Source organism: Salmo trutta, chromosome 8 (genome assembly GCF_901001165.1).
Source record: "Salmo trutta chromosome 8, fSalTru1.1, whole genome shotgun sequence".
Classification (NCBI taxonomy): domain Eukaryota; kingdom Metazoa; phylum Chordata; class Actinopteri; order Salmoniformes; family Salmonidae; genus Salmo; species Salmo trutta.
This window is the reverse complement of record NC_042964.1, coordinates 44,457,482-44,484,652: the sequence shown is the minus strand read 5'-3', so window position 1 is coordinate 44,484,652 and position 27,171 is coordinate 44,457,482. Positions and strand designations below refer to the sequence as shown.

General features: G+C 46.2%; 1 protein-coding gene across 4 annotated transcripts in view; it reads right to left on the bottom strand.

Moving 5' to 3' along the window:
* Positions 1–27,171, bottom strand: part of LOC115199072 (ankyrin repeat and sterile alpha motif domain-containing protein 1B) — a 310,469-nt gene that overhangs the window by 128,019 nt on the left and 155,279 nt on the right. For all 4 annotated transcript variants that reach the window (XM_029761613.1, XM_029761611.1, XM_029761614.1 and 1 more), the window contains exon 14: positions 3,999–4,188. In XM_029761613.1, coding sequence (XP_029617473.1) covers positions 3,999–4,188 — 190 coding nt within the window. The remainder of the gene's footprint in view (positions 1–3,998; positions 4,189–27,171) is intronic.

Below are 27,171 nucleotides of genomic sequence, written 5' to 3'. Positions count from 1 at the left end.
ACAATTGGAGGAGCAGTCATATAATTGAATATAAGTGAGGACAATCAAAGTACCATAAAACACTGGTCTATTCCGGTCTGTTCAGAACATGGTGTACAGGCCAAGATGGAGGAGTCACTCACCTACATGCACGAACACACATACTCGTTGGTACAAACACACACACGCACAGAGGATAAAAGAGCCACAAGGGACCAAAGGGATTGATGGTGTGTGTCCAGGATTAATGGCGGTCTTTGGAGTCCCTGCTGCCCCTGTGAGTTCTTATACTTATTTGTCCTGTTTCGCTGCATGTACAACTGGGTAACCTGTACGAGTGCGAGGTGTGAAATGGAAATGTGTTTTTTGCATATCCCAACTACACCCGAGACACCCTTGGAGAGTGAGGCCACGGCCATGTGTGTCTGTGCTTATGTGTGTGGTTGCTGAATTTGTGTGTGTGCGTGTGCGCGAGTGTGTGTGTGTGTGTGTGTGTGTGTGTGCGTGTGCGTGTTTGCGCACAGATTTGTAAAAGTGCATTCTCTTGGAATCAATTAAGGCCACTGAGACAAAGATGTCCTTGAGACAAGGAGGAGGTAGGTCTTGTTTCTGGATGGGGCCATAGGCTTTCACTTATTCAATGATGTCTGATTAACTCAAGGAAGGGCGTAAGAAAGGAAGGAAGGGCATAAGAAAGGAAGGAAGGAATCTTTAAGAAAGAAGGAGGGGCAGTTTTAGGTGTTCTAAAATAAGACAGCAATCAACCACACCACTGTAGACTTCATATTTACATTACATCACTTCCTGTGTACACAGTTGATTTACATCCTGTTTACCTGACATTGTGGTGAAAAAAGGAGAAGTAAATGAAGTTTAAGACCACTGCTGTACAGTATGTTACTGTTGTCCTTCTGTCAAAAGAAAACAAATCCAGGCTTACACAGGAAAGCGCGCACACACACACACACTAAGGCTGCTGCAGTCACCTGCTGCTGGAGTGGTACTGCAGTGTTGACATGCCAGAGGGAACATCTCTGCCTACCATAGCAAAACTAGCAAAACGTTACATAAAGGTTCTTCTGAAACATCCACTCTACCACCTACAGATGCTAATGCTACTCCCGCTATAAATAACTGGCTTTCTGCCGCCCACCCACGCCGGTGGCTTACACCAACCCTGTAGCAGAGGGGACGTTGTGTAAATGTTTGGTCAGTGTTGATCCAGCGTTGAGCCGCTGTTTGGCTAGCACAGGAGAGCTTTTGGAAAATGAGAGAAGGATGGAGGCAGAAAGGTAGGAAGGTGACCTTTTATGGTTGGGCGGAAAAATGTATTTACTTCTATCTCACTCTGGCTTTCTCTCTCCCCCCTCCCCCCCTCTTCTGCTGTAGTTTGTATCTCTTTTTCTCACAATCTCTCTCCTCATACTCCCTCTTTTCACTCCCTCTCTCCTCTTCGATAATGCCCACCCCTCTCTCTCACTCCCCCCGATCTCTCTCCATCTCTCGCTCTCCACTTGATGTATCCAGCTGTAAATGTTTCAGCCTCATGTGCTTGCTGTTGCCACGGCAACAACACAAGGGACCTTATAAAGCTAATAAGTAGAGAGCAGGAGGGGAGAGGAGGAAAACTTCAAAAAGAGCGCATAAAAAAAGAAGGAAAATGGCCGCAGATCTATTCCTGGAGTTGGACCTGGGGGCTGTTTACGGATAGAGGGATGCTGGCGAAAGAGAGGAAGAGTGAGAGCGAGAGGCAGAGAGAGAGAGGCAGAGAGAGAGAGAGAGATAGACAGTTGTTTCTCTGGTGGCGCGTTGTGATGTATCAGATTTGATGTGCCAGCCATGTTTGCTTGTGTCTGTTGAGAATAGTGGAAATGGAGTGTGTGCGTGTGTGCGCATGTGTGTTTTCACATTCTTGTGTGTGTGCGAGTGTATGTGACTGTATCTGTGGTTGTAAAAGGTTGCTTATATTTGTCCTGCTTAAAGCTGGGCAACCCAACCAAATTCACATAGAAATGTAAGTTATAGATCTGTCATTCTCATTGAATGGGGCGGCAGGTAGCCTAGTGGTTAGAGTGTTGGGCCAGTAACCGAAAGGTTGCTAGATCGAATCCCCGAGCTGACAAGGTAAAAATCTGTTGTTCTGCCCCTGAACAAGACAGTTAACCCACTGTTCCCCGGTAGGCCGTCATTGTAAATAAGAATGTGTTCTTAACTGACTTGCCTAGTTAAATAAAGGTTCAATAAAAAATAAATAAACAAAATTGAAAGCAAGTCTAAAAAGTGGTTGATCTGTTCTATTTCTATGCTTCCCATTCATAAGTTTTCCTTTTGTGTCTTACTTTCGGTTTTGTACAACAGCTGCAAACAAACTGAAAATACAATATTGTTGGTTATTGAAAAGATATTTCACAGTGGTTTACGGATTCTCTACACCCTCTCAAAATTGCTTGTTTTGTCACATAAACGGGTATTAGGTGAACTATTAGAATTTTTGCAACCAGGAAATGACGGAGCGATATCTGTATATTGCACCTTTAACTGCATGTACAACTGGGTAACCTGTACGAGTGTGGGGTGTGAAATGGAAAGGTCCCCTGAGACACCATGGGAGAGCGGGGTCACAGCCAGGGATGTGCAGCTAGCCTCTGATCTGCCTCTTCATAAATAACCAAATGAGACGTGATACACACACACGCCTGACAATCACCTCTGTTTCACATACAAAAAGATAAGCACATACTTGATCATGGTCTCTCTCTCTCTCACTATGAATACAACTATGGAGAAAGAGAAGGACATATTGATCTCCTCTCTTCTACTCTCTCCTCTAGTCACCTCTCCTTATCTCTCCCCCTGTCTCCTCTCTGCTGAGATGTGGGTGGGTGACAGCCACGTCACCTGGTAATCATCACTGCGACACACAGGAAATAGACAGTAAAACCACACACACAGGCTAGACGCCTTTGCCCACGGCCGGGGGGTGGGGGGGTGGGGGTGTTAGGTGTGTGTGTGTGTGTGTGTGTGTGTGTGTGTGTGTGTGTTGCAAGACTTACAGTAGGTCCTTAGAAGTGGGGGTGTCTTGATTCTATTGATAACTAATTACTACACCTGAGGATGGTCTATTAAACTCCATGGCAATTTTGAATACTTGTTTCTGATTGGCTTGAAGCGCATTCTAGAGCGTGCATTATTTCCCTATAACGCACAGTATACAGTATTTGCACGGTAGAATTCAATGGCTATAGATCATTCTTACATGTTCTATGTTTGAGCTGCTATTGAAAGAAACATCACACATACATACACACACGCACATACTTACAGACACGCAAACACACACACACTCACCGATGCACGCACGCAGCACAGCACTGTTTGTGTACAGTAGATCTGAAATGACTGGACAGGTCTAAACAATAACATTACATTCCCACCCGTTGGAGGGCAAGGTGAGGTTGGTTCAATATTTCTTCCGTTACATCTTTCCATTCCTCTCAGATCTACAAGAACATCTACAAGAGGTGGATAGAGGGTAGAGGTCAGCTTGACTTTGGATGACACCCACGTAAGGTGGTGGGACCAGAGAATGATATTGGATGAAGAACGACACTGATCCAGACCTTATCTACAGAGTTACCTCTGGCTGATTTCAGGTGTCACAAAAGCCAGACAGACTCAATCTATCGCCGAGGTGTCATCCCTCCCTCGCCCTTCATGGTCTCCGTGAATGAGGACGCCAGAGAGAAAAATAAAAAAAAGCCTAGAGGTAAAATGCGGAGGAAGGTGAAATAAAGACTAGAAAATTGTTTCCAGATGGAAACTTCCAGATCCACTACACGCAAAAGGAAGAGGAAGGAAGAAGATAGATTAAAAATCTCCAGGGAAAAGACAATTTCATAGGGGCTAATTGGCTGTTTCCAGTATTTGTCCAATTAAAAGCTTCAAAAGCTATATAAATGGAGCTGACATGATCCCTCATTCTCTACAAGTCGTGCTGTCCAGAATCTGTCCCTGGGTACCTGTGAGGGGGCAGTCGTCGTTGGAGCCGGGTGAGTCCTGGTTGGGGCTGACTGGCGGGCTGGCAGGGGGGCTGGTGCTGAAGCTGGCGTAGCCCAGGGACGAGCTCACCTCGGAGGGATCACAGCTGTGGTTGACTGGCCTCTGGTTCTGGACATCCAGGGAGGAGGAGAGGGAGGTCCGCTGTTTGGGCTGAAGGGGGAGATGGAGAGGGCGAGAGAGGAGAACAAAGGCAATGTTAGCAGATGTGGCTAAGCATTGTGACTGCGTGTGTAACCTTTGCCACATAAGAATTCAGTACCGTGCTGCGATTCACTGGAGTGACGCTGAGAATTCCAATATGTTTTTTGTTCAATATAGAGGGATATGTGAAAGTACCCCATGAGCTGTGCACTGGAGGAGCAGGACTCTTGGAAAAGAACACAGGAATTATTAAGTGAGGATTATCTCCACTTCCTCTCACATCATCACACAAGTCCAGGTCTCATGACACACTCATTAGCCTGTGTGTGTGTGTGTGTGTGTGTGTGTGTGTGTGTGTGTGTGTGTGTGTGTGTGTGTACGCGCGCGCGCATTCTAGTTATATTTCAAGGAGTATTTGCATGACTTCACAATAACTGTACAACACCTACATGCGTGTGCGCACACACACACACACACACACACACATTAAACACATTTGGAATTCCAGAGACGGAAAACAAATGTAGTGAGAGAGTGAAAGCTGTAATGCAGACATAGATACAGACACTTTACATAACAGACCATTTACAGCCAGTAGAATAACTACTGCTGCTGTAGATTACTGTTTACACACACATCTTATACACAAAACGCAGGCCAGTGTGTCTGCAAGAACTCAAGGTTTTCGTATTGAGAGTAAGAGGAAGGGGTCGATGTGGCAGGTTGTTAAGACAACGCCACATCAGGGGACTAAAAGTTCTGCGACAGTGACACATAGACAGGTAGAGAGGTTGACGGAGTGAGAGGGGGGAGAGAGAAAGAGCTGTGCAGGGATGTCTTTGGAAGAGTGGAAGATGACTTGTTTTCTTTTTACTCTCCTGTCGTTCTCTCTCTCTCCTCTCTCCATCTATATGCACCTTTTCATCCGTCCATGTGGAAGAGCTGTGCAGGGATGGATGAAAAGGTGGATATTGATGGAGAGAGAGAGAGAGAACGATAGGAGAGAACAGTAAAGGTGAAGTAAAAAGAAAACAAGTAATCTTCCACTCGTCCAAAGACATCCCTTTCTACCAGTGGACAGTGGGCCAAAGGGGAATACAACAGAAGCATCACTATTCTATAGAGAGTTAGAGTGCAATACATCAACTAGAAGTGATCAGAGTGACAGGCGGCGTACAGGGCCAATGGGGAATGAGATAGTTTCACTTGAGGCCAATAGGGAATAGTCAGAGTACGGTGAGACGGGCAGTGTCAGGTAGCATGGTAATACATAGGGAGATGCTGACAGAATGTACAGTGCTGTGAAAAAGTATTTGGCACCTTTCTGATTTTCTCTATTTTTGCATATTTTTGATACTGAATGTTATCTGATCTTCAACTAAAACATATTATTAGATAAAGGGAACCCGACTTTACAAAAAACCTACGTCATCCAAAAAGTTGACTCAAGTTTGCCAAAAAGTACCCGGAAGCACTTGGATGATCATCAATACTCTTGGAAGAATGTTCTATGGACAGATGATTCAAAAGCATAACTTTTTGGGCAACATGGGTCCCATTATGCCTGGTGAAAACCAAACACTGCATTCCACAGTAAGAACCTCATACCAACGGTCAAGCATGGTGGTGGTAGTGTGATGGTTTGGGGATGCTTTGCTGCCTCAGGACCTAGATGACTTGCTTTAACTTCACTAGGGTAGGGGGCAGCATTCGGAATTGTGGATGAAAAGCGTGCCAAATTAAACTGCCTGCTACTCAGGCCCAGAAGCTAGGATATGCATATAATTGGTAGATTTGGATAGAAAACACTCTAAAGTTTCCAAAACTGTTAAAATAATGTCTGAGATTATAACAGAACTGATATGGCAGGCGAAAACCTGAGAAAAATCCATCCAGGAAGTACTATAATTTTGAAAGGATGTTTTTCCATTGAAAGCCTATCCACCATACAAAGACTTAGGACCCAGTTCACGGTCTCTATGGCGTCTTCTACATGTGGCCAGTCTTTAGGCATTGTTTCAGGCTTTTACTCTGAAAAATAAGGGAGATACAGCACTTTCAATGAGTGGACAGTGGAAATTTCCAGACATGAAGCCAGCGCGTGATCGGGAGCGCGCCTTTCTTGTTTCTCCTTTTCTATTGACGAAGCTTTTGTCCGGTTGAAATATTATTGATTATTTTATGACAAAAACAACCTGAGGATTGATTTTAAACATCGTTTGACATGTTTCTATGAACTTTTATTGTACTTTTTTGACTTTTCGTCTGGGTGTTGAGAGCACACTTTGTGCCTTTGGATTACTGAACTAAACGCACCAACAAAACAGAGGTTTTTGGACATAAAGAGGGACATTATCAAACAGAATGAACATTTATTGTGTAACGTGGAGTCCTGGGAGTGCCACCAGATGAAGATCATCAAAGGTAAGTGATTCATTTAATCGCTATTTCTGACTTTTGTGATTCCTCTCCTTGGCTGGAAAATGTCTGTATGGTGTTTTGTGGCTAGGCGCTGTCCTAACATAATCGCATGGTGTGCTTTTGCCGTAAAGCCTTTTTGAAATCGGACACAGCGGCTGGATTAACAAGAAGTGTATCTATAAAATGGTGTATAATACTTGTATGTTTGAGGAATTTTAATTGTGGGATTTCTGTTGTTTGATTTTGGCGCCCTGCAATTTCACTGGCTGTTGTCGAGGTGGGACGCTAGCGTCCCAATGATACCAGAGAGGTTAATAGAAAGAACCACGAATTCTGCTGTGTATCAGAGAATTATACAGGAGGATGTCAGGCCATCCGTCTGTGAGTTGAAGCTGAAGCACAGCTGGGTCATGCAGCAAGACAATGATACAAAACAAACAATCAAGTCTACATGAAAATGGCTAAAAATAAACACATTTGAAGTTTTGGAATGGCCTAGTCAAAGTCCAGACCTTCCCAATTCAGAGGTTGTGACAGGACTTGAAACGAGCATAATGTAATGGTGCCGAAGAGGATGGCTGAAGTTTTACATGTCGGTAACCAATTGAGCAATTTTGTTCGTTTTTTCGCGTTGTTTGTGACTTATTTTTTAACTTATTTTGTACATAATGTTGCTGCTACCGTCTCTTATGATCAGAACTGGGATGACTCACCATGAACTGGAAGAAGCTTTTTCCTTTAATGAGTCCGACGAGAAAGATATACTGCTCTCCCGGGAACAGGACCAAATCTCTGTCATTTGTGTGAAGAAAAGACGGAGGAAAAGAGGACGCAGATCAGGCTGCCTTTGAGAATCCGTAGGCGAGCGAGTAAACTCCCACTGCCATCAATTCTACTTGCTAACATGGAAAATTGCGATTATCCTGTAAAAAACTGTAATATCTTATGTTACACCGAGTCGTGGCTGAATGACGACACAGATAATATAGAGCTGGAGGGATTTTCAATGCGCCGACATAACAGAAAAGCTACGTCTGGGAAGACGAGGGGTGTGTCTTTTTGTAAATAACAGCTGGTGCGCGATGTCTAATATTAAAGAAGTCTCGAGGTATTGCTCGCCTGAGGAAGAGTATCTTATGATAAGCTGTAGACCACACTATCTACTAAGAGAGTTCTCATCTATATTATTCGTAGCCGTCTATTTACCACCACAGACCGATGCTGGTACTAAGACCGCACTCAACCAACTCTATAAGGTCATAAGCAAACAAGAAAATGCTCACCCAGAAGCGGCGGTACTAGTGGCCGGGGACTTTAATGCAAACAAATTTAAATCAGTTTTACCAAATTTTTTACCAGCATGTCACATGTGCAACCAGAGAGAGAGAAAAAAAGACTCTAGACCACCTTTACTCCACACACAGAGATGCAAACAAAGCTCTCCCACGCTCTCCATTTGGCAAATCTGATCATAATTCTATCCTCCTGATTCCTGCTGACAAGCAAAAACTAAAGCAGGAAGTACCAATAACTCGCTCACTACGGAAGTGGTCAGATGACGCGGATGCTACCCTACAGGACTGTTTTGCTAGCACAGACTGGAATATGTTCCGGGATTCATCCAATGGCATTGAGGAGTATACCACCTCAGTCATTGGCTTCATCAATAAGTGCATCAACAATGTCGTCTCCACAGTGACTGTACATACATATCCCAACCAGAAGCCATGGATTACAGGCAACATCCGCATCGAGCGAAATGCTAGAGCTGCCGCTTTCAAGGAGCGGGACACTAATCTGGATGCCAATAAGAAATCCTGCTATGCCCTCAGACGAACTATCAAACATGCAAAGCATCAATACAGGATTAAGATTGAATCCTACTACACCGGCTCTGACGCTCGCCGGATGTGGCAGGGCTTAAAAACTATTATTACGGACTACAAAGGGAACCCCAGACGCGAGCTGCCCAGTGCCGTCAGCCTACCAGAATAGCTAAATGCCTTTTGTGCTCGCTTCGAGGCAAGCAACACTGAAGCATGCACGGGAGCAGGTAACCTGCCCAAATGATTACCGCCCCGTAGCACTCATGTCGGAAGCCATACCGCCCCAACAGATTCACAGATGACACAATCTCAATCTCACTCCACACTGCCCTTTCCCACCTGGACAAAAGGAACACCTATGTGAGAATGCTGTTCATTGACTACAGCTCTGCATTCAACACCATAGTGCCCACGAAGCTCATCACTAAGCTAACGACCCTGGGACGAAACACACTCCCTCTGCAACTGGATCCTGGACTTCTTGATCGTGGACTACAGGAAAAGGTGGACCTAACAGGCCCCCATTAACATCAATGGGGCTGTAGTGGAGCAGGTCGAGAGTTTCAAGTTCCTTGGTGTCCACATCACCAACGATCTATCATGGTCCAAACATACCAAGACAGTCGTGAAGAGGGCACAACAAAACCTTTTCCCTCACAGGAGACTGAAAAGATTTGGCATGGGTCCCCAGATCCTCAAAAAGTTCTACAGCTGCACCAGAGAGCATGGCAACTGGTATGGCAACTGCTCGGCATCTGACCGTAAGACGCTACAGAGGGTAGTGCGTACGGCCCAGTACATCACTGGAGCCAAGCTTCCTGCAATGCAGGACCTATACCAGGCGGTGTCAGAGGAAAGCCCATAAAATTGTCAGAGACTCCAGTAACCCAAGTCATAGACAGTTTTCCCTGCTACAGCACAGCAAGCGGTACCGGAGCGCCAAGTCTAGGACCAAAAGGCTCCTTAACAGCTTCTACCCCCAAGCCATAAGACTGCTGAACAACTAATCAAATGGCCACCGGACTATTACATTGAGCCCCCCCCCCCCCCCTCCCATTTGTTTTGTACACTGCTGCTACTCGCTGTTTATTATCAATGCACAGTCACTTCACCCCTACCTTCATGTACAAATTACCTCTAACCTCGGTACCAGTACCCTCTGTATATAATTTTTTACTTTTGTTTATTTGGTCAATATTTTCTTAACTCTTTTTGAACTGCACTGTTGGTTAAGGGCTTGTAAGTAAGCATTTCACAGTAAGGTGTACATGTGACAAATAAAGTTTTATTTTATTTTATTTGAGCAGTTCATGCTTGAAAACCCACAAATGTTGCTGAGTTACAGCAGTTCTGCATGGAAGAGTAGGCCAAAATTCCTCCACAGTGACGTGAGAGACTGATCAACAACTACAGGAAGCGTTAGGTTGGAGTCATTGCAGTGAAAGATGGCACAACCCATTACTGAGTGTAATGGGGCAATTACTTTTTCACACAGGAGAATTGGGTGTTGCATAACTTTGTTTATTAAATAAATAGGTAGTTGTGTTATTTGTTCACTCAGGTTGTCTTGATCTAATATTAGGTTTTGGTTGAAGATCAGATAAAAAATGTGCAAAAGTAGAGAAAATTAGAAAGGGGGCAAATCGTTTTTCACTGCACTGTAAATTTGACACATTTCTGGTATTTGTATCAGTGTATGAGCTACTGTATGTCCCTCAAGACACGGCCAATGAAGATTGAAGGTCTGGAGATTCACCAGCTGTTGAGCAGGAGCCAGGTCTGCCCCATGTTTTGAATAAGTGAACACAACATAGGAGTACAAAGTGGGTGAACGTGTCTCTCTCTCCTGTATGTAATCCTCATCATAATGACTGTATTCATCCTCACATCATATATTTTTCCTCTCATCTCCCCTTCTGATGCTACACTCCTCTCCTCTCCCTCTGTCATGCTACACTCCTCTCCCCCTGTGATGCTACACTTCTCTCGTCTCCCTCTGTGATGCTACACTCCTCTCCCCTTGTGATGCTACACTTCTCTCTCTCCTTGTGATGCTACACTTCTCTCCTCTCCCTCTGTGATGCTACACTCCTCTCCTCTCCCTCTGTGATGCTACACTCCTCTCCCCTTGTGATGCTACACTTCTCTCCTCTCTCCTTGTGATGCTACACTCCTCTCCTCTCCCTCTGTGATGCTACACTCCTCTCCCTCTGTGATGCTACACTTCTCTCCTCTCCCTCTGTGATGCAACACTTCTCTCCTCTCCCTCTGTGATGCAACACTTCTCTCCTCTCCCTCTGTGATGCAACACTTCTCTCCTTTCCCCCTGTGATGCAACACTTCTCTCCTCTCCCCCTGTGATGCAACACTTCTCTCCTCTCCCTCTGTGATGCAACACTTCTCTCCTCTCCCTCTGTGATGCTACACTCCTCTCCCCTTGTGATGCAACACTTCTCTCCTCTCCCTCTGTGATGCAACACTTCTCTCCTCTCCCTCTGTGATGCAACACTTCTCTCCTCTCCCTCTGTGTTTCAACACTTCTCTCCTCTCCCCCTGTGATGCTACACTTCTCTCCTCTCCCTTTGAGTTTCAACACTTCTCTCCTCTCCCCCTGTGATGCTACACTTCTCTCCTCTCCCTTTGTGTTTCAACACTTCTCTCCTCTCCCCTGTGATGCTACACATCTCTCCTCTCCCTCTGTGATGCTACACTCCTCTCCCCTTGTGATGCTACACTTCTCTCCTCTCTCCTTGTGATGCTACACTTCTCTCCTCTCTCCTTGTGATGCTACACTTCTCTCCTCTCTCCTTGTGATGCTACACTTCTCTCCTCTCTCCTTGTGATGCTACACTTCTCTCCTCTCCCTACATGATGCTACACTTCTCTCCTCTCCCTCTGTGATGCAACACTTCTCTACTCTCCCTCTGTGATGCAACACTTCTCTCCTCTCGCTCTGTGATGCAACACTTCTCTCCCCTTGTGATGCTACACTTCTCTCCTCTCCCCTTGTGATGCTACACTCCTCTCCTCTCCCTCTGTGATGCTACACTCCTCTCCTCTCCGTCTGTGATGCTACACTCCTCTCCCTCTGTGATGCTACACTTCTCTCCTCTCCCTCGATGATGCTACACTTCTCTCGTCTCCCTCTGTGATGCTACACTCCTCTCCTCTCCCTCTGTGATGCTACACTCCTCTCCTCTCCGTCTGTGATGCTACACTCCTCTCCCTCTGTGATGCTACACTTCTCTCCTCTCCCTCGATGATGCTACACTTCTCTCGTCTCCCTCTGTGATGCTACACTCCTCTCCCCTTGTGATGCTACACTTCTCTCTCTCCTTGTGATGCTACACTTCTCTCCTCTCCCTCTGTGATGCTACACTCCTCTCATCTCCCTCTGTGATGCTACACTCCTCTCCCCTTGTGATGCTACACTTCTCTCCTCTCTCCTTGTGATGCTACACTCCTCTCCTCTCCCTCTGTGATGCTACACTCCTCTCCCTCTGTGATGCTACACTTCTCTCCTCTACCTCTGTGATGCAACACTTCTCTCCTCTACCTCTGTGATGCAACACTTCTCTCCTCTCCCTCTGTGATGCAACACTTCTCTCCTCTCCCTCTGTGATGCAACACTTCTCTCCTCTCCCTCTGTGATGCAACACTTCTCTCCTCTCCCTCTGTGATGCTACACTTCTCTCCTCTCTCCTTGTGATGCTACACTCCTCTCCTCTCCCTCTGTGATGCTTCACTCCTCTCCCCTTGTGATGCAACACTTCTCTCCTCTCCCCCTGTGATGCTACACTTCTCTCCTCTCCCTTTGTGTTTCAACACTTCTCTCCTCTCCCTCTGTGATGCTACACTCCTCTCCCCTTCTGATGCTACACTTCTCTCCTCTCTCCTTGTGATGCTACACTTCTCTCCTCTCTCCTTGTGATGCTACACTTCTCTCCTCTCCCTACATGATGCTACACTTCTCTCCTCTCCCTCTGTGATGCTACACTCCTCTCCTCTCCCCCTGTGATGCTACACTTCTCTCCTCTCCCTTTGTGTTTCAACACTTCTCTCCTCTCCCCCTGTGATGCTACACTTCTCTCCTCTCCCTTTGTGTTTCAACACTTCTCTCCTCTCCCCCTGTGATGCTACACTTCTCTTCTCTCCCTCTGTGATGCTACACTCCTCTCCCCTTGTGATGCTACACTTCTCTCCTCTCTCCTTGTGATGCTACACTCCTCTCCTCTCCCTCTGTGATGCTACACTCCTCTCCCTCTGTGATGCTACACTTCTCTCCTCTCCCTCTGTGATGCAACACTTCTCTCCTCTCCCTCTGTGATGCAACACTTCTCTCCTCTCCCTCTGTGATGCAACACTTCTCTCCTTTCCCCCTGTGATGCAACACTTCTCTCCTCTCCCCCTGTGATGCAACACTTCTCTCCTCTCCCTCTGTGATGCAACACTTCTCTCCTCTCCCTCTGTGATGCTACACTCCTCTCCCCTTGTGATGCAACACTTCTCTCCTCTCCCTCTGTGATGCAACACTTCTCTCCTCTCCCTCTGTGATGCAACACTTCTCTCCTCTCCCTCTGTGTTTCAACACTTCTCTCCTCTCCCCCTGTGATGCTACACTTCTCTCCTCTCCCTTTGAGTTTCAACACTTCTCTCCTCTCCCCTGTGATGCTACACTTCTCTCCTCTCCCTTTGTGTTTCAACACTTCTCTCCTCTCCCCCTGTGATGCTACACATCTCCCCTCTCCCTCTGTGATGCTACACTCCTCTCCCCTTGTGATGCTACACTTCTCTCCTCTCTCCTTGTGATGCTACACTTCTCTCCTCTCTCCTTGTGATGCTACACTTCTCTCCTCTCTCCTTGTGATGCTACACTTCTCTCCTCTCTCCTTGTGATGCTACACTTCTCTCCTCTCCCTACATGATGCTACACTTCTCTCCTCTCCCTCTGTGATGCAACACTTCTCTACTCTCCCTCTGTGATGCAACACTTCTCTCCTCTCGCTCTGTGATGCAACACTTCTCTCCCCTTGTGATGCTACACTTCTCTCCTCTCCCCTTGTGATGCTACACTCCTCTCCTCTCCCTCTGTGATGCTACACTCCTCTCCTCTCCGTCTGTGATGCTACACTCCTCTCCCTCTGTGATGCTACACTTCTCTCCTCTCCCTCGATGATGCTACACTTCTCTCGTCTCCCTCTGTGATGCTACACTCCTCTCCTCTCCCTTTGTGATGCTACACTCCTCTCCTCTCCGTCTGTGATGCTACACTCCTCTCCCTCTGTGATGCTACACTTCTCTCCTCTCCCTCGATGATGCTACACTTCTCTCGTCTCCCTCTGTGATGCTACACTCCTCTCCCCTTGTGATGCTACACTTCTCTCTCTCCTTGTGATGCTACACTTCTCTCCTCTCCCTCTGTGATGCTACACTCCTCTCCCTCTGTGATGCTACACTTCTCTCCTCTCCCTCTGTGATGCAACACTTCTCTCCTCTCCCTCTGTGATGCAACACTTCTCTCCTCTCCCTCTGTGATGCAACACTTCTCTCCTCTCCCTCTGTGATGCAACACTTCTCTCCTCTCCCTCTGTGATGCTACACTTCTCTCCTCTCTCCTTGTGATGCTACACTCCTCTCCTCTCCCTCTGTGATGCTTCACTCCTCTCCCCTTGTGATGCAACACTTCTCTCCTCTCCCCCTGTGATGCTACACTTCTCTCCTCTCCCTTTGTGTTTCAACACTTCTCTCCTCTCCCCCTGTGATGCTACACTTCTCTCCTCTCCCTTTGTGTTTCAACACTTCTCTCCTCTCCCCCTGTGATGCTACACTTCTCTCCTCTCCCTCTGTGATGCTACACTCCTCTCCCCTTGTGATGCTACACTTCTCTCCTCTCTCCTTGTGATGCTACACTTCTCTCCTCTCTCCTTGTGATGCTACACTTCTCTCCTCTCCCTACATGATGCTACACTTCTCTCCTCTCCCTCTGTGATGCTACACTCCTCTCCTCTCCCTCTGTGATGCTACACTCCTCTCCCCTTGTGATGCAACACTTCTCTCCTCTCCCTCTGTGATGCAACACTTCTCTCCTCTCCCTCTGTGATGCAACACTTCTATCCTCTCCCTCTGTGTTTCAACACTTCTCTCCTCTCCCCTGTGATGCTACACTTCTCTCCTCTCCCTTTGTGTTTCAACACTTCTCTCCTCTCCCTTTGTGTTTCAACACTTCTCTCCTCTCCCCCTGTGATGCTACACTTCTCTCCTCTCCCTTTGTGTTTCAACACTTCTCTCCTCTCCCCCTGTGATGCTACACTTCTCTCCTCTCCCTCTGTGATGCTACACTCCTCTCCCCTTGTGATGCTACACTTCTCTCCTCTCTCCTTGTGATGCTACACTTCTCTCCTCTCTCCTTGTGATGCTACACTTCTCTCCTCTCTCCTTGTGATGCTACACTTCTCTCCTCTCTCCTTGTGATGCTACACTTCTCTCCTCTCCCTACATGATGCTACACTTCTCTCCTCTCCCTCTGTGATGCAACACTTCTCTACTCTCCCTCTGTGATGCAACACTTTTCTCCTCTCCCTCCGTGATGCAACACTTCTCTCCCCTTGTGATGCTACACTTCTCTCCCTCTGTGATGCAACACTTTTCTCCTCTCCCTCTGTGATGCAACACTTCTCTCCTCTCCCTCTGTGATGCTACACTCCTCTCCTCTCCCTCTGTGATGCTACACTTCTCTCCTCTCTCCTTGTGATGCTACACTTCTCTCCTCTCTCCTTGTGATGCTACACTCCTCTCCTCTCCCCTTGTGATGCTACACTTCTCTCCTCTCCCCTTGTGATGCTACACTCCTCTCCTCTCCCCTTGTGATGCTACACTTCTCTCCTCTCCCCTTGTGATGCTACACTCCTCTCCTCTCCCCTTGTGATGCTACACTTCTCTCCTCTCCCCTTGTGATGCTACACTCCTCTCCGTCTGTGATGCTACACTCCTCTCCGTCTGTGATGCTACACTCCTCTCCCTCTGTGATGCTACACTTCTCTCGTCTCCCTCGATGATGCTACACTCCTCTCCCCTTGTGATGCTACACTTCTCTCTCTCCTTGTGATGCTACACTTCTCTCCTCTCCCTCTGTGATGCTACACTCCTCTCCTCTCCCTCTGTGATGCAACACTCCTCTCCCTCTGTGATGCTACACTTCTCTCCTCTCTCCTTGTGATGCTACACTCCTCTCCTCTCTCCTTGTGATGCTACACTCCTCTCCTCTCCCTCTGTGATGCTACACTTCTCTCCCCTTGTGATGCAACACTTCTCTCCTCTCCCTCTGTGATGCAACACTTCTCTCCTCTCCCTCTGTGTTTCAACACTTCTCTCCTCTCCCCCTGTGATGCCACACTTCTCTCCTCTCCCTTTGTGTTTCAACACTTCTCTCCTCTCCCCCTGTGATGCTACACTTCTCTCCTCTCCCTTTGTGATGCTACACTTCTCTCCTCTCCCCCTGTGATGCTACACTTCTCTCCTCTCCCTCTGATGCTACACTCCTCTCCCCTTGTGATGCTACACTTCTCTCCTCTCTCCTTGTGATGCTACACTTCTCTCCTCTCTCCTTGTGATGCTACACTTCTCTCCTCTCTCCTTGTGATGCTACACTTCTCTCCTCTCCCTACATGATGCTACACTTCTCTCCTCTCCCTCTGTGATGCAACACTTTTCTCCTCTCCCTCTGTGATGCAACACTTCTCTCCTCTCCCTCTGTGATGCTACACTCCTCTCCTCTCCCTCTGTGATGCTACACTTCTCTCCTCTCTCCTTGTGATGCTACACTTCTCTCCTCTCTCCTTGTGATGCTACACTCCTCTCCTCTCCCCTTGTGATGCTACACTTCTCTCCTCTCCCCTTGTGATGCTACGCTACACTCCTCTCCGTCTGTGATGCTACACTCCTCTCCCTCTGTGATGCTACACTCCTCTCCCTCTGTGATGCTACACTTCTCTCCTCTCCCTCGATGATGCTACACTTCTCTCCTCTCCCCCTGTGATGCTACACTCCTCTCCCCCTGTGATGGTACACTTATCTCCTCTCCCTCTGTGATGCTACACTCCTTTCCTCTCCCCCTGTGATGCTACACTCCTCTCCTCTCCCTCGGTGATGCTACACTCCTCTCCTCTCCCCCTGTGATGCTACACTTTTCTCCTCTTCCTCTGATGCTACACTCCTCTCCTTTCCCCCTGTGATGCTACACTTCTCTCCTCTCCCTCTGTGATGCTACACTCCTCTCCCTCTTTCTTTCCCCCTTCCCCCTTCCTCTCACCATCCCTCTCCCCCTCCCTTTCTACCCGCCCTTCCTCCCCTCCCTCCCTCCTGGTTCATTAAGACCTCAGACACACCTCTCAAGAGTCTCAGTGTTCACAATGCAAGGCCAGCTAATGAACATGTCATGGCTGACAATTGGACGGTTAATAAACATGCTACGCCTGTTCAGAGCTCACACACAATCACGGAGAAACACACACACGCTACGTCAGTTCGATTGTAAAGTTACTGTTCCACATGGAATACCAGGTGACGTTTCAGATCAGGGAACATGAGAAAGAGGGGGAGTAGGAGCAACACTCCCTCTTCTATTACTTATCTCCTCCCGCCTGGCATAAACGACTCAGTTAGTTGTGTATTTGTGTGTGTGTGTGTGTGTGTGTGTGTGTGTGTGTTTGCATGTGTTAATGTCATGCTCATTAGGCAAAGCCCTGACCACTGAATACCTGACCACTGTGACTGACCCAAAATTAAGGAAAACTTTGACTATGTACAGACTCAGTGAGCATAGCCTTGCTATTGAGAAAGGCCGCCGTAGGCAGACCTGGCTCTCAAGAGAAGACAGGCTATGTGCACACTACCCACAAAATGAGGTGGAAACAGAACTGCACTTCCTAACCTCCTGCCAAATGTATGACCATATTAGAGACACATATTTCCCTCAGATTACACAGACCCACAAAGAATTCGAAAACAAATCCAATTTTGATAAACTTCCATATCTATTGGGGGAAACACCACAGTGTGCAATCACAGCAGCAAAATTTGTGACCTGTTGCCACAAGAAAAGGGCAACCAGTGAAGAACAAACACCATTGTAAATATACTGCTCAAAAAAATAAAGGGAATACTTAAACAACACATCCAAGATCTGAATGAAAGACATAATCTTATTAAATACTTTTTTATTTACATAGTTGAATGTGCTGACAACAAAATCACACAAAAATAATCAATGGAAATCCAATGTATCAACCCATGGAGGTCTGGATTTGGAGTCACACTCAAAATTAAAGTGGAAAACCACTCTACAGGCTGATCCAACTTTGATGTAATGTCCTTAAAACAAGTCAAAATGAGGCTCAGTAGTGTGTGTGGCCTCCACGTGCCTGTATGACCTCCCTACAACGCCTGGGCATGCTCCTGATGAGGTGGCGGATGGTCTCCTGAGGGATCTCCTCCCAGACCTGGACTAAAGCATCCGCCAACTCCTGGACAGTCTGTGGTGCAACGTGGCGTTGGTGGATGGAGCGAGACATGATGTCACAGATGTGCTCAATTGGATTCAGGTCTGGGGAACGGGCGGGCCAGTCCATAGCATCAATGCCTTCCTCTTGCAGGAACTGCTGACACACTCCAGCCACATGAGGTCTAGCATTGTCTTGCATTAGGAGGAACCCAGGGCCAACTGCACCAGCATATGGTGTCACAAGGGGTCTGAGGATCTCATCTCGGTACCTAATGGCAGTCAGGCTACCTCTGGCGAGCACATGGAGGGCTGTGCGGCCCCCCAAAGAAATGCCACCCCACACCATGACTGACCCACCGCCAAACCGGTCATGCTGGAGGATGTTGCAGGCAGCAGAACGTTCTCCACGGCGTCTCCATACTCTGCCATGTCTGTCACGTGCTCAGTGTGAACCTGCTTTCATCTGTGAAGAGCACAGGGCGCCAGTGGCGAATTTGCCAATCTTTGTGTTCTCTGGCAAATGCCAAACGTCCTGCACGGTGTTGGGCTGTAAGCACAACCCCCACCTGTGGACGTCGGGCCCTCATACCACCCTCATGGAGTCTGTTTCTGACCGTTTGAGCAGACACATGCACATTTGTGGCCTGCTGGAGGTCATTTTGCAGGGCTCTGGCAGTGCTTCTCCTGCCCCTCCTTGCACAAAGGCGGAGGTAGCGGTCCTGCTGCTGGGTTGTTGCCCTCCTACGGCCTCCTCCACGTCTCCTGATGTACTGGCCTGTCTCCTGGTAGCGCCTCCATGCTCTGGACACTACGCTGACAGACACAGCAAACCTTCTTGCCACAGCTCGCATTGATGTGCCATCCTGGATGAGCTGCACTACCTGAGCCACTTGTGTGGGTTGTAGACTCCGTCTCATGCTACCACTAGAGTGAAAGCACCGCCAGCATTCAAAAGTGACCAAAACATCAGCCAGGAAGCATAGGAACTGAGAAGTGGTCTGTGGTCCCCACCTGCAGAACTACTCCTTTATTGGGGGTGTCTTGCTAATTGCCTATAATTTCCACCTGTTGTCTATTCCATTTGCACAACAGCATGTGAAATGTATTGTCAATCAGTGTTGCTTCCTAAGTGGACAGTTTGATTTCACAGAAGTGTGATTGACTTGGAGTTACATTGTGTTGTTTAAGTGTTCCCTTTATTTTTTTGAGCAGTGTATAACCCATATTTATGTTTATTTATATTCTCTTTTCTACTTTAACTATTTGCACATCGTTACAACACTGTATATAGACATGACATTTGAAATGTCTATTATTTTGGAACTTGTATGAGTGTAATATTTACTGTTCACTTTTTATTGTTTATTTCACTTTTGTTGATGTAAACATTGTTTCCCATGCCAATAAAGCCCCTTGAATTGAATTGAGAGCGAGAGAGAGAGAGTGTATATGTGCATGTGAGAGAATGTGTGTTAGTGTGTGCACGTGTGTACAGTGTGTTATGCTTCTAATGTCATGCCCAATGGTGAAACTCATTATTTCCAGCAGACGCCAGGTGTGAGTGAGGAATTGTGTGTTAATGTATGGATAGTCATTATTCTAATTGGGCCTAGTGCAGGTTGGGAGATTCCAGGGTAAATTGATGGAGCTGGAAGTGTGTGTGTGTGTGCGCGCGAAGCCTCTCTGGGAACAAGGGAGGTTGTGGAAAGATATAATCTACACTAATGAATGGAAAACAGCACATGAAAGATAAAACAATATTTTGATGGCATGTTCATTATTGCCATTTGCGCACACTTCCTTTTGTAACATTGTATCAGGGGAAGGAAACATCATTAATCAAATTAGTCTAATGATTATACGTCCTGTCAGTATATTTCAATAATTAAGTAGTTTTTTTATTAAAGAGTTGATTCTCTTTAATAAAGTTTATTTCTAAATAATCTTTCCTCTCGGCGTGCTTAAAATCATTTAGTTTCCAAATCCAAAGGGGTTGCCTTAGCAACACAGCCACACAAAGCAGGACACCACACAGCAAAAGGCAGTAACCAGAACATTACAATATACGGTGCTTTTGGAAAGTATTCATACCCCTTCACTTATTCCACATTTTGTTGTGTTACAGCCTGAATTCAAAATAGATTACATACTGTATATATTTTTCTCATCCATCGACACACAATACCACATAATGACAAAGTGAAAACATGTTTTTTGAGATTTTAGCAAATGTATTGAAAATGAAATACATAAATATCTTATTTACATAAGTATTCACACCCGAGTCAATACTTTGTAGAAGCACCTTTGGCAGCGATTACAGCCTTGAGTCTTTCTGGGTAAGTCTCTAAGAGCTTTCCACACCTGGATTGTGCTACATTTGCCCATTATTCTTTTCAGAATTCTTCAAGCTCTGTCAAAGTGGTTGCTGATCATTGCTAGACAACCATTTTCAGGTCTTGCCATAGATTTTAAAGTAGATTTAAGTCAACATCTGTAACTCGGCCATTCAGGAACATTCACTGTCTTCTTGGTAAGCAACTCCAGTGGAAAGTTGACCTCGCATTTTAGGTTATTGTCCTGCTGAAAGGTGAATTAATAGCTCAGTGTCTGGTGGAAAGCAGACTGAAACAGGTTTTCCTCTAGGATTTTGCCTGTGATTAGGTCCATTTTGTAATTGTTTTATCTGGACAACTCCCCCGTCCTTAACGATTACAAGCATACCCATAACATGAACAGCCGCAACTATGCTTGAAAATATGGAGTGTGGCAGAGCTGAGGCAGAGATTCAAAAATCATGTTACATTTCAGCTTTTTATTTTAAATTAATTTATAAAACATTTAGAAAAACATACACTACCGTTCAAAAGTTTGGGGTCACTTAGAAATGTCCTTGTTAGACCTCCCGGGTGGCGCAGTGGTCTAAAGCACTGCATCGCAGTGCTAGCTGTGCCACCAGATAATTGGCCCAGCGTTGTCCGGGTTAGGGGAGGGTTTGGCCGGCAGGGATATCCTCGTCTCATCGCGCACTAGCAACTCCTGTGGCGGGCCGGGCGCAGTACATGCTGACATGGTCGCCAGGTGTATGATGTTTCCTCCAACACATTGGTGCGGCTGGTTTCCGGGTTGGATGTGCGCTGTGTCAAGAAGCAGCGCGGTTGGGTTGTGTTTTGGAGGACGCATGGCTCTCGACCTTTGCCTCTCCCGAGTTCCTACGGGATACCACGAAATTGGGGAGAAAAAAGGGCTAAAAAAAAGAAATAATAATAAAAGAAAGAAATGTCCTTGTTTTAGAAAGAAAAGCAATTTTTTTGTCCATTAAAATGACATCAAATTGATCAGAAATACAGTGTAGACATTGTTAATGTTGTAAATGACTATTGTAGCTGGAAACGGCAGATTTTTTATGGAAGATCTACATTGGCGTACGGAGGCCCATTATCAGCAACCATCATTCCTGTGTTCCAATGGCACGCTGTGTTAGCTAATCCAAGTTCATCGTTTTAAAGAGGCTTATTGATCCTTAGAAAACCCTTTTGCAATTATGTTAGCACAGCTGAAAACTGTTGTTCTGATTAAAGAAGCAATAAAACTGTCCTTCTATAGAATAGTTGAGTATCTGGAGCATCAGCATTTGTGGGTTCGATTACAGGCTCAAAATGACCAGAAACAAAGGACTTTCTTTGAAACTCTTCAGTCTATTCTTGTTCTGAGAAATGAAGGCTACTCCATGTGAGAAATGTACAAAAAACTGAAGATCTCATACAACGCTGTGTACTACTCCCTTCACAGAACAGTGCAAACTGGCTCTAACCAGAATAGAAAGAGGAGTGGGAGGCCCCGGTGCACAACTGAGCAAGAGGACAAGTACATTAGAGTGTCTAGTTTGAGAAACAGATGCCTCACAAGTCCTCAACTGGCAGCATAATTAAATAGTAACCGCAAAACACCAGTCTCAACGTCAACAGTGAAGAGGCGACTCCGGGATGCTGGCCTTCTAGGCAGAGTTACAAAGAAAAAGCCATATCTCAGACTGGCCAAAAAAAGGAAAGATTAAGATGGGCACAAGAACACAGACACTGGACAGAGGAACTCTGCCTGGAAAGGCCAGCATCCCGGAGTCGTCTCTTCACTGTTGACGTTGAGACTGGTGTTTTGCGGTTACTATTTAATTATGCTGCCAGTTGAGGACTTGTGAGGCATCTGTTTCTCAAACTAGACACTCTAATGTACTTGTCCTCCAGCTCAGTTGTGCACCGGGGCCTCCCACTCCTCTTTCTATTCTGGTTAGAGCCACAGAGCTGTTCTGTAACGGGAGTAGTACACAGCATTGTACGAGATCTTCAGTTTCTTGCATGGAATAGCCTTCATTTCTCAGAACAAGAATAGACTGACGAATTTCAGAAGAAAGTTCTTTGTTTCTGGCCATTTTGAGCCTGTAATTGAACCCCAAAATGCTGATGCTCCAGATACTCAACTAGTCTAAATAAGGCCAGTTTTATTGCTTCTTCAATCAGAACAACAGTTTTTGGCTATGCTATCATAATTGCAAAAGGGTTTTCTAATGATCAATTAGCCTTTCAAAATGATAAACTACGATTAGTTTTTCTTTCAAAAACAAGGACATTTCTAAGTGGCCCCAAACTGTTGAACAGTAATGTAACTCCACTTTGACATTATGGGCTATTGTGTGTAGGCCAGTGACAAAACAATCTCAATTTAATCAAGACAACAAAATGGAGAAAAAGTCCAGGGGTATTAATACTTTCTGAAGGCACAAAAGACACACACACAAGGCCATGCATAAACTCACACACACACACAAAATTGCATTTATTATCTGGGCCCCAGCAGGACACACCTAATCAGGGGCATCGGGATTCACTCACAACTCACAGCACTCTGACAGGATAGGTCAGCTGTCATTGAGCCATGTCTGTACCAATCAGATATGAAGGGGGATATGCAAAGTGAATTCCTGAACAGCGGAGGAGAGAGAGTGTGGTGGACTTATTGTTGGTTAGCATTAGCCTGGGCAAGTGTCGGTGAGTGGTGAAGGTAGCATTCGTTAGCACTTTAGCCTGGACCAGTGTCTGTGAGTGGTGGGGTTAGTGCTGGTTAGCGAGTTAGCCTGGACCAGTCTGAGCATTGGAGTTAGCATCCGTTAGCGCCTGGACAAGTCTCTGTGTGTGTTGGAGTTAGCATACAGTTGGTTAAAGTTAGCCTGGATCTGTTTCAGCAGTGGTGTACAGTCTCAACGCCCCAGGGCCTTTGACACCCTAATGGGTGTGAAATCAAAACCTTAATCAGTCAGACTCCCCACCCGCACACACCCACACAATTATGAAAACTAGCTTAGCAAAATCAGAAGTCTTTCTCAGAGTTACACAATCTAAAATGGTGCCTATTACCAGTCAGTTCTAGCTAGAGGGACAAAGGGCATAGGGACAAAGGGACAAAGGGCATAGGCAGGTCTGTCTGCTGATTGGCCGGTACTAGGAGTGAAGTGACCTGGGTAATGGCAGGGAGGTGACGTTCCCTGTCGACTCATTAGTAAGTACCTGGCAGAAGGTCACTCCACTATCCTCTCTCACTCTGCCGCTCTCTGTCACTCTCGCTCTCCCTGTCACTCTTACTCTCCCTATTTCTCATCCCCTATCTATCTCAGTCACGCTGCCTCCCTTGCAACTTCTCTTTCCTTAATAATTTTTTCCTCTAATTCCCTCTCTCACTGAAACTCCATTGCCCTCTCTCCCTCTCACCCACTATCCATCTCCCTCTCACCCACTATCCATCTCCCTCTCACCCACTATCCATCTCCCTCTCATCCACTATCCATCTCCCTCTCATCCACTATCCATCTCCCTCTCACCCACTATCCATCTCCCTCTCACCCACTATCCATCTCCCTCTCACCCACTATCCATCTCCCTCTCACCCACTATCCATCTCCCTCTCACCCACTATCTATCTCCCTCAACATCTCCCTCTCATCCCCTATCTATCTCCCTCTCATCCCCTATCTATCTCCCTCTCATCCCCTATCTATCTCCCTCTCATCCCCTATCTATCTCCCTCTCATCCCCTATCTATCTCCCTCTCATCCCCTATCTATCTCCCTCTCATCCCCTATCTATCTCCCTCTCATCCCCTATCTATCTCCCTCTCATCCCCTATCTATCTCCCTCTCATCCCCTATCTATCTCCCTCTCATCCCCTATCTATCTCCCTCTCATCCACTATCTATCTCCCTCTCATCCACTATCTATCTCCCTCTCATCCACTATCTATCTCCCTCAACATCTCCCTCTCATCCCCCATCTATCTCCCTCAACATCTCCCGCTCATCCACTATCTATCTCCCTCAATATCTCCCTTTCATCCCCCATCTATCTCCCTCAACATCTCCCTCTCATCCCCTATCTATCTCCCTCAACATCTCCCTCTCATCCCCCATCTATCTCCCTCTCATCCCCTATCTATCTCCCTCAACATCTCCCTCTCATCCCCTATCTATCTCCCTCTCATCCCCTATCTATCTCCCTCAACATCTCCCATCTATCTCCCTCAACATCTCCCTCTCATCCCCTATCTATCTCCCTCAACATCTCCTATCTATCTCCTCAACATCTCCCTCTCATCCCCTATCTATCTCCTCAACATCTCCCTCTCATCCCCTATCTATCTCCCTCAATATCTCCCTCTCATCCCCTATCTATCTCCTCAACATCTCCTATCTATCTCCCTCTCATCCCCTATCTATCTCCCTCAACATCTCCCATCTATCTCCCTCAACCTCTCCCACTCATCCCCTATCTATCTCCCTCAACATCTCCCTCTCATCCCCTATCTATCTCCTCAACATCTCCCTCTCATCCCCTATCTATCTCCTCAACATCTCCCTCTCATCCCCTATCTATCTCCCTCAAAGTCTCCCTCTCATCCCCTATCTATCTCCTCAACATCTCCCTCTCATCCCCTATCTATCTCCCTCTCATCCCCTATCTATCTCCTCAACATATCCCTCTCATCCCCTATCTATCTCCTCAACATCTCCCTCTCATCCCCTATCTATCTCCCTCAATATCTCCCTCTCATCCCCTATCTATCTCCTCAACATCTCCCTCTCATCCCCTATCTCCCTCTCAGTCCCATTAAAGCACTTAGTCTTTCACCGTCTTTCTCTTGTCTTTCCACTCTCCCTTCCACAATCTGCCGCCAAACCAAACAGAGATAATCACAGTTCATTGATCATGGTGTGTGTGTGTGTGTGTGTGTGTGTGTGTGTGTTTGAGCAGCACAGTCTGTAAACACAACCCCAGTGGATCAGTGATTGATGTGTTTTTTAAAATGTTGTATTTAACCTTTATTTAACTAGGCAAGTCAGTTAAGAACAAATTCTTATTTACAAATACACGGCCTACCAGGGAACAGTGCCTTGTTCAGGTGCAGAACGACAGATTTTTACCTTGTCAGCTCAGGGATTCGATCCAGCAACCTTTCGGTTACTGGCCCAACGCTCTAACCACTAGGCTACCTGCCATGTCTAGTTGCCTACTAACAGATTCATGAACTTTAAATGGCAAAGTGATTGTGTGTGTGGGTGCACATGTGTGTGTGGGTGTGTGTGCGTGCGCATGTGTTCACCTGCTTGAATGACAAAGGGGAAACGGAGACGCTGATTATATCAGATCACACACACAACCCCCCCCCTCCACATTTTGTTACATTACAGGCTTATTCTAAAATGGATTCAATTGTTTTTTTCCCTCATCAATCTACACACAATACCCCATAATGACAAAGCAAAAACCCAACTTAAATATTACATTTACATAAGTATTCAGACCCTTTACTCAGTACTTTGTTGAAGCACCTTTGGCAGCGATTACAGCCTCAAGTCTTCTTGGGTATGACGCTACAAGCTTGACACACCTGTATTTGGGGAGTTTCTCCCATTCTTCTCTGCAGATCCTCTCAAGCTCTGTCAGGTTGGATGGGGAGCGTCGCTGCACAGCTATTGTCAGGTCTCTCCAGAGATGGTCGATCAGGTTCAAGTCCAGGCTCTGGCTGGGCCACTCAAGGACATTCAGAGACTTGTCCCAAAGCCACTCCAGCATTGTCTTAGCTGTGTGCTGCCACCACCATGCTTCACAGTGGGATAGTATAGGCCAGCTGATGAGCGGTGCCTGGTTTCCTCCAGATGTGATGCTTGCCATTCAGGCCAAAGAGATCTATCTTGGTTTCATCAGACCAGAGAATCTTGTTTCTCATGGTCAGAGTCCTTTAGGCCTTTTAGCAAATGGCCCTTATCCCTCGATTTCTCAATTTGGGCGGGCGGCCAGCTCTAGGAAGAGTCTTGGTGATTCCAAACTTCTTACATTTAAGAATGATGGAGGCCACTGTGTTCTTGGGGACCTTCAATGCTGCAGACATTTGTTGGTAGCCTTCCCCAGATCTGTGCCTCGACACAATCCTGTCTCGGAGCGTTACGGACAATTCCTTCGACCTCATGGCTTGGTTTTTGCTCTGACATGCACTGTCAACTGTGGGACCTTATATAGACAGGTGTGTGCCTTTCCAAATCATGTCCAATCAATTGAATTTACCACAGGTGGACTCCAGTCAAGTTGTAGAAACATCTCAAGGATGATCAATGGAAACAGAATGTACCTGAGCTCAATTTGGAGTGTCAAAGCAAAGGGTCTGAATACTTATGTGAATAAGGTATTTCTGTTTTTATTTTTAATACATTTGCAAAAATGTCTAAAAAACAATTTTCACTTTGTAATTAAGGAATATTATTGTGTGTAGATTGATGAGGGAAAATGTATTTAATCCATTTTAGAATAAGCATGTAACGCAACAAAATGTGGAAAAAGTGAAGGGGTCTGAATACTTTACGAATGTACTGTCTGATGCCCCCTCTTCCATGAATACAGAGTGGCTTCAGTCAACGACAGCTCATCAAATCCAATCAAATGTTTTTAGTCACATCCCCCGAATACAACCTTACAGTGAAATGCTTACTTACGAGCCCCTAACCAACAATGCAGTTTCAAAAAAATATGGATAAGAATAAGAGATAAAAGTAACAAGTAATTAAAGAGCAGCAGTAAAATAACAATAGCGAGACCATATACAGGGGGGTACCGGTACATGGTCAATGTGCTGGGGCACCGGTCAGTTGAGGTAATATGTACATGTAGGTAGAGTTATTAAAGTGACTATGGATAGCTGATAACA